Below are 7,758 nucleotides of genomic sequence, written 5' to 3' on the forward strand. Positions count from 1 at the left end.
CTTGGGGCTGGGGCACAGCGGGGACGGGCTCAGCACCGCTCGCTCACGGCCCCTGCAGCTTCTCCGGCCACCCCGCGGCGTGACAAGTGCCACCAGCCTGGCCAACGTCACCGATGTCACCACCATGGGGATGAGGACGCTGCGGAGGAGCCCGCGGGAGGGGACGAGGCGAGCTGGCCCCGCGGTGTCCCCAGCCCCGCAGCGGGACCTGGGAGCCACCAAGGTGCCACCAGGTGCCACCGCTCACCGTGGGAGAGGATGTGCGTGCTGGCAGAGCTGGCCCCAAAGCCGTCCCCAAGCCTGGATTGTCCCCAAGGGGTGGCTGTATGTCCCCATATCCCTAAAGGACGGCTGGATGTCCCCACAGGGTGGCTGTACGTCCCCATGTCCCCATGGGGTGGCTGTATGTCACCGTGGGGTGGCTGTATGCCCCTATATCCCTAAGGGGTGGCTGTATGTCCCCATATCCCTAAGGGGTGGCTATATGTCCCCACAGAGTGTCTGTATGTCCCCAAGGGGTGGCTGTATGTCCCCATATCCCTAAGGGGTAGCTGTATGACCCCATGTCCTCACGGGGTGGCCATATGGCCCCATGTCCCCGAGGGGCATCTGTATGTCCCCATGGGGTGGCTGTATGTCCCCATGTCCCCATGGGGTGGCTGTATGTCCCCATGGGGTGTCTGTGTGTCCCCATATCCCCAAGGGGTGGCTGTATGTCCCTGAGGGGTGTCTGTATGTCCCCATGACCCCGTGGGGTGGCTGTACGTCCCCATAGGGTGGCCATACATCCCCGTGTCCCCACGGGGCACCTGTACCACAAACCCAGGAGCCACCCAAACCCTAAAACGAAGTCTTCAAGCACACCCCCCCCCCAAAAAAAAACCAACAAAACCCGAGAGCTGGGCACGACCTCACTTTAATGGGGCAGGGGGAGGAGGCGCAGAGCCCCCAGACCCCGTCCCGGCTATGGGATGTCGCTGTAGGGCATGGAGAAGGGGTAGAGGGGCGAGTAGCGCGTGTCGTGCCACAGCAGCTTCTTCTCCAAGAAGTCCACGGCGGCCACCGTCAGCACCAGCGTCTGGTGCTTCAGCATGCTGTGGACGTTGAGACCTGCGGGGACACGGTGGGGACACTTTGGGGACGTTTCGGGGGCTCTTCGGGGCACTTTAGGGCAATTTGGGGATGTTCTGGGGGCACTTTGGGGACTTCTGGGGCGCTTTGGGGACGTTTTGGGGCACTTCGGGGACGCTTTGGGGTGCTTTGGGGAGCTTTGGGGCATTTTGGGGGTGCTTTGGAGAGCTTTGGGGCACTTTGGGGACACTTTGGGGCACTTTAGGGCACTTTGGGGCGCTTTAGGGCAATTTGGGGATGTTCTGGGGGCACTTTGGGGACTTCTGGGGCGCTTTGGGGACGTTTTGGGGCACTTCGGGGACGCTTTGGGGTGCTTTGAAGAGCTTTGGGGCACTTTGGGGACACTTTGGGGCACTTTAGGGATGTTCTGGGGGCACTTTGGTGACATCTGGGGCGCTTTGAGGATGTTTTGGGGCACTTAGGGGATGCTTTGGGGAGCTTTGGGGCATTTTGGGGGTGCTTTGGAGAGCTTTGGGGCGCTTTAGGACGCTTTGGGTATGCTTTGGGGACGTTTTGGGGTGCTTTGGGGATGGTTTGGGGCATTTTGGGGACTTTTGCAGACGCTTCAGGGTGCTGTGGAGGCTTTTGGGGCACTTTGGGGATGTTCTGGGGGCACTTTGGGGACTTCTGGGGCGCTTTGAGGACGCTTTGGGGATGCTTTGGGGCATTTTGGGGGTGCTTTGGAGAGCTTTGGGGACACTTTGGGGATGCTTTGGGGGCACTTTGTGGACATTTTGGGGACTCTTTGGGGACACTTACGGGGACGTTTTGGGGACTCTTTGGGGACACTTACGGGGACATTTTGGGGACACTTTAGGGCACTTTTGGGGGCTCTCACCTATGACAGGGATCAGGGTGATGGTTTTGAGGCCGGCCACGGCTTTTTCGATGTTCTCCGGCATCTCATCGCTGGGGAGAAAAGGGAAAATTACGCTTTGGGGACACCGGGACGGGGTTTGGGGACACCGGGACGGGGTTTGGGGACACGGGGGGGGGATAATGGGGTGACAGGGGGGGGCTCACACGTCAACGATGAGCACGGAGCTGCCCCAGTGGCGGTACCGCGCCAGGTCCTGCAGGTACCGGGGGTCGGCCGTGGGCATCTCCAGGTTGTCCACCACGTGCAGCTGGTCCTAGAAAAACCCCAAATGTCAGCGGGGGACAGCCAAAAACCCCCCTTTGGGATGGATTTGGGGTTTTTTGGGGTCTCCCGTACCTGCATCAGCTTGACGGTGAGCGCCACCTTCAGCCCCAGCACCCGCACCTTCATGGGCAGCATGTAGTAGTAGCTGGTGGGGCCCCGCGGGCCGTGCGCGATGCCACCTGTATGGGGTCGATTTGGGAGGTCGGGGGGGTCCTAAATTCGTCCCCCCCCAAAAAAATAGGGTCCCAACATCCTAAATGGGGGCCCCAAGATCCTAAATTGGAGCTCCAACACCTCAAATGGGAACCCCAACACCCCAAAGGAACTACAACACCATAAAGGAAACCCCCATACCCTAAATGGGGACCCCAACACCCCAAAAGGAGACCCCAACACTCCAAAATAGGGCCCCAACATCCTAAATGGGGGCCCCAACATCCTAAATTGGGGCCCCAACACCCCAAATAGGGGCCCCCACAGCCCAAAAGGGGATCCCACAGCCCAAAAGGGGACCCCAGTACCCCAAATAGGGACCCCAACACCCCAAAGGAACTACAACACCATAAAGGAGACCCCCATACCCTAAATGGGGACCCCAACACCCCAGAAGGAGACCCCCAACACCCTAAATGGGGACTCTGGGGCGCTTTGACAGCCCCCTCCGACCCCAAAGACCCTATGGGGTCACTCACCCCCCCGCCACAGCGGGGATCGGATGCTGCCGTGCCGCGCTCGCCCCGTCCCCTTCTGGCGCCACGGCTTGCGCCCGCCGCCCCGCACCTCGGCGCGAGTCTTCACCTTGGCGTAGCTCTGGGGGGGGGCAAATTAAAATCTTAATTAAAATCCTAATTAAAATCTTAATTAAAATTAAAATCCCGGGCATCAGGACCACCCCCCGAGCCACCCCAAATCTCCCTCGGTATCCCCAAACCCGCCCCGGTCACCCCGAGGTTTGTTCGTCCTAAAAAATTCCCTCTTTTCGCTGCCTAAAGGTGTCCCGCTGGCACCCAAAGGTCTCCTTCTCGCCCCAAAATCTGCCCTCTCGGCCCCAAAATCCACCCTCTCAGCCCCAAAATCCTCCCTCTCAGCCCCAAAGCTCTCCCTCTCACCCCAAAAACCTCCCCCCGAGCCCCATAACTCTCCTTCTTGCCCCAAAAACCTTGCTCACCCCAAAAACTCCCTCTCACCCCAAAAAACTCCCTCTCGCCCCAAAAACCTCCCTCTCGCCCCAAAAACCTTGCTCACCCCAAAAACCTATTTCTCGCCCCAAAAAACTCCCGCTTGCCCCAAAGCTCTCCCTCTTGCCCCAAAAACCTCCCCCCGAGCCCCAAAAACCTCACTCATGCCAAAAAAGTCCCTCTCGCCCCAAAAAAGTCCCTCTCGCCCCAAAAAACTCCCCCTTGCCCCAAAAAAACTCCCCCTGAGCCCCAAAACTCTCCCTCTTGCCCCAAAAAACTCACTCTCACCCCAAAAAACTCCCCCTCACCCTAAAAATCTCCCCAACATCTCCCTCTGCCCCAAAACCTTTTCCTCCACCCCAAAACCTCCCCCCCAAACCTCTCCCTCTCACCCCAAACCTCTCCCCCAAACCTCTTCCTCTGCCCCAAAACCTCCCTGTCCCCAAAACCTCCCCCCCAAAGCCTCTCCCTTTCGCCCCAAAACCTCACCCTCTGCCCCAAATCTCTCCCTCTCACCCCAAACCTCTTCCTCTGCCCCAAAACCTTTTACTCTGCCCCAAAACCTCTCCCCCAAACCTCTTCCTCTGCCCCAAAACCTCCCTCTGTCCCCAAAGCCTCTCCTTCTCACCCCAAAACCTCTCCCTGTCCCCAAAACCTCTCCCTCTGTCCCCAAAATCCCTTTCTCTCCCCCCAGACCTCTCCCTCTCCCCCAAATCTCTCCCCCTCACCCCAAAACCTCCCCCTCCCACCCCAAAACCTCTCCCCCTGTCCCCAAAACCCATTTCTCTCCCCCCAAACCTCTCCCTCTGCCCCAAAACCTCTCCCTTTGCCCCAAAACTTCCCCCTCTGCCCCCAAACCTCTCCCTCTCCCCCAAATCTCTCCCTCCCACCCCAAATCCTCCCCCCCGACCCCAAAACCCCACTCACGATCCTCTTGAAGTTCTTCTGCCACGTGGCCACCGCGTGTAGGATGTCCAGCCTGCGGGACACGGGGTGGGGGCATCACCCGGGGGTCCCCCAGTGACCCCATACCCCAAAGGGGACCCCAACACCCCAAAAGGAGAGCCCAGCACCCCAAATAGGGACCCCAACACCCCAAATAGGGCCCCAGTATCCTAAATGGGGGCCCCAACATCCTAAATTGGGGTCCCAACACCCCAAATGGGGACCCCCACACCCCAAATAGGGACCCCAACACCCCAAATAGGGATCCAAAATCCTAAATGGGGGCCCCAACATCCTAAATTGGGGTCCCAACGCCCCAAATGGGGACCCCCACACCCCAAAAGGGGACCCCAGCACCCCAAATAGGGACCCCAACACCCCAAATAGGGCCCCAACATCCTAAATGGGGGCCCCAACATCCTAAATGGGGGCCCCAACACCCCAAAAGGAGACCCCAACACCCCAAAGAGGGTCCCCAAAGCTCCCCCTAGACCCCAAAGGTGACACCCCTGACCCCAAAACAGCCCCCTCCAACCCCAACCCCCCCCACTCCGATCCCAAAACAGCCCCCCTCCGACCCCAAATCCCCCCTCTGACCCCAAATCCCCCCCTCCGACCCCAAAATCCCCCCCCCCGACCCCAAAAGCCCCCCCTCCAACCCCAAATCCCCCCTTCCAACCCCAAAATCCGCCCCCTCTGACCCCAAAAGGCCCTCCCCATGACCCCAAAAGCCCCATCCGAACCCCAAATCCCCCCCCCCCGACCCCAAAAGCCCCCCCCCCTACCTGGGCGCGATGGCGAAGACGTCGGGGTGCAGCTGGGCCAGCCCCAGGCGCTGGTGCTGGGGGTGCCGCAGGGACCCCACCCACGCCTGCGCCGAGACCCCCCCCGGGGCCACCGGGACACCGCAGGAACGCAGCAACGGGGACCGGGACGGGGACAACGGGGACAACGGGGGCGGCGGGGGGGACGGGGGGGATTGGGGGGGTTGGGGGGACAGGGGGGGTGTAGGGGACGGGAGCTCTGTTGGGGGATGAGGGGATGGGGGCGGTGATGTCCTCGTGGTGTGCCCGACCCCAAAGCCACCCTGTCCCCAATATCCCTGACCCCAAAGCCGTCCTGTTCTTAATGTCCCCATGATGTCCCCGACCCCATGGCCACCCTGTCCCCAGAGCCATCCTGTTCCTAAGGATGACCCTAACCCCATGGCCACCCTGACCCCAAAGATGTCCCTGATCCCACAGTCACCCTGTCCTCAATGTCCCTGACCCCATGGCCACCCTGTCCCCAGTGTCCCCATGATGTCCCCGACCCCACAGCTACCCTGTCCCCAATGATGACCCCAACCCCATGGCCACCCTGTCCCCAAGGATGTCCCTGACCCCAAAGCCATCCTGTCCCTAATGATGTCCCCGACCCCACAGTCACCCTGTCCCCATGATGACCCCAACCCCACAACCACCCTGTCCCCAATGTCCCCCTGATGTCCCCGACCCCATGGCCACCCTGTCCCCAATATCCCTGACCCCACAGCCACCCTGTCCCTAATGACGACCCCAACCCCGATGCCCCCCCGTCCCCATGCCCCCCCCATCCCCCCAGTGTCCCCCAGTCCCCCCAGTCCCCCCAGTGCCCCCCCATCCCCGTCCCCCCCCCACTCACCTGCGCCGCTCCCGGTGCTCGCCGCCCCCTGCGGGTTCACGGCCGTCAGCGGGACCCCGGCCCCAAGGACCCCCCCCAGCAGGCCCCGCCCCCCTCCCCACAAGCCCCGCCCACATCCCCAGACCACCGCCCACCCCTCCGAGCCACGCCCACCCCACACAGGCCCCTCCCACCTCACCCAGGCCCCGCCCACCCCCTCCAAGGCCCTCCCACCACATCATAAGCCCCCGCCCCCCTTCCCCAGACCCCGCCCCCCTCCCTAAGCCCCTCCCGCCAACTTAAAGTCCCCGCCCACCCCAAGCCCCTCCCATCACCTCACAAGCCCCGCCCCCTCACCAAGCCCCTCCCACTACCTCCAATCCACGCCCACTTCCCCAAGCCCCGCCCACCTCTCCAAGCCCCGCCCGCTCCACACAGGCCCCGCCCACCCCTCAAAGGCCCTCCCACCACCTCCAAAGCCCCGCCCCCTACTCCAAACCCCCCACCCCCCGCAAGCTCACCTCCACCCCCAAGCCCCGCCCCCTCCCCAAGACCCTCCCACCACCTCCAAGCCACGCCCACCTCCCCACGCTCCTCCCACCACTTCCAAGCCCCCGCCCACCTCCCCAGACCACGCCCACCTCCTTACGCCCCCACTCCAAGCCACGCCCACCCCACACCGGCCCCTCCCACCTCCCCCAGGCCCCGCCCACTCCTCCAAGCCCCCCCACCCCCCGCAAGGCCACCTCCACCCAAGCCCCGCCCACCTCCCCCAGGCCCCGCCCACCTCCCCCAGCCCACCTCCACCCCCTTCCAAGCCCCGCCCACCGCCCCCAGGCCCCGCCCCTCACCCGCGCGGCCCGGGCCCAGGCCCAGGCCCAGGCGGCGGCTCCGCGGGGCCCGGCGCGGAACATGGCGGGGGGAGGGCGCCTGATTGTGACGTCACGGAAGGGGAGGGGCCTGGCGCGGCGCGCGCGGCGCCCAGTGATGACGTCAAGGATCGAGGGGCGGTGTGGGGCGGGGCTTCCGGGGGGCGGGGCCAGTGCGCCCAGTACGGCCCAGTGCTCCCAGTATCGCCCAGTGCTCCCGATAACTCCTCGTCCCCAGTGCTCCCAGTACGACCCAGTGCTCCCAGTAACGCCCAGTACTCCCAATAACTCCTCCCCAGTGCTCCCAGTACGTCCCAGTAACTCCCAGTGCTCCCAGTATGCCCCACTATCCCTAACAATCCCCCATCCCCAGTGCTCCCAGTATCCCCTAGTACCCCCCCAGTGTTCCCAGTACCCCCCAGTGCCCTCCAGTATCCACCCAGTGCTCCCAGTGCCCCCAGCACCCCCCTATCCCTACTGCTCCCAGTATCCCCAGTAACTCCCAGTGCTCCCAGTACCCCTAGTTCCCAGTGCTCCCAGTATGCCCAGTGTTCCCAAGCAGCCCCCCAGTAGCCCTCAGTGCCCCAGTACCTCCCAGTGCTCCCAGTTCCACCCAGTATCCCCAGTGCCCCCAGTGCTCCCACTAACCCCCAGTGCTCCCAGTACCGCCCAGTGTTCCCAGTACCCCCAGCACCTCCAGTCCCCCCCACTATCCCCAGTGTCCCCAGTGCTCCCAGTGCCTCCCCCCAGTATCCCCCAGTCCCTCCAGTACCCCCAGTATCCTGCAGAACCCCCGGTGTCCCTGTGCTCCCAGTATCCCCAGTGCTCCCAGTATCCCCCAGTCCCCCCA

General features: G+C 63.2%; 1 protein-coding gene across 1 annotated transcript; it reads right to left on the reverse strand.

The window, feature by feature from the left end:
- Positions 1 to 900: 900 nt before the first annotated feature.
- MRPL4 (mitochondrial ribosomal protein L4) lies at positions 901 to 6,998 on the reverse strand. Its single transcript, XM_082781732.1, has 9 exons — positions 6,891 to 6,998; positions 6,061 to 6,088; positions 5,184 to 5,421; positions 4,381 to 4,432; positions 2,968 to 3,085; positions 2,348 to 2,454; positions 2,155 to 2,264; positions 1,970 to 2,040; positions 901 to 1,110 (listed from the first exon to the last, which is right to left on the reverse strand). Exons 1-9 carry the CDS (start codon positions 6,951 to 6,953, stop codon positions 965 to 967), a joined length of 933 nt encoding a protein of 310 aa, XP_082637858.1. The 5' UTR covers positions 6,954 to 6,998; the 3' UTR covers positions 901 to 964.
- Between the last annotated feature and the right edge of the window lie 760 nt (positions 6,999 to 7,758).

The sequence above is a fragment of the Aythya marila genome (assembly GCF_965140915.1).
Source record: "Aythya marila genome assembly, chromosome: 32".
In the NCBI taxonomy this organism is placed as follows: domain Eukaryota; kingdom Metazoa; phylum Chordata; class Aves; order Anseriformes; family Anatidae; genus Aythya; species Aythya marila.

Bases quoted from the DNA above. Each gene is read 5' to 3' on its own strand.
- MRPL4 (XM_082781732.1), bottom strand. From the start codon at position 6,953: ATGTTCCGCGCCGGGCCCCGCGGAGCCGCCGCCTGGGCCTGGGCCTGG. The intron at 5,422-6,060 runs GTGAGTGGGGGG...ATCCCCCAACAG, and splicing joins GAGCACCGGGAGCGGCGCAG to AGCTCCCGTCCCCTACACCC. The intron at 3,086-4,380 runs GTGAGTGGGGTT...GCCCCCCCCCAG, and splicing joins AGAAGAACTTCAAGAGGATC to AGCTACGCCAAGGTGAAGAC.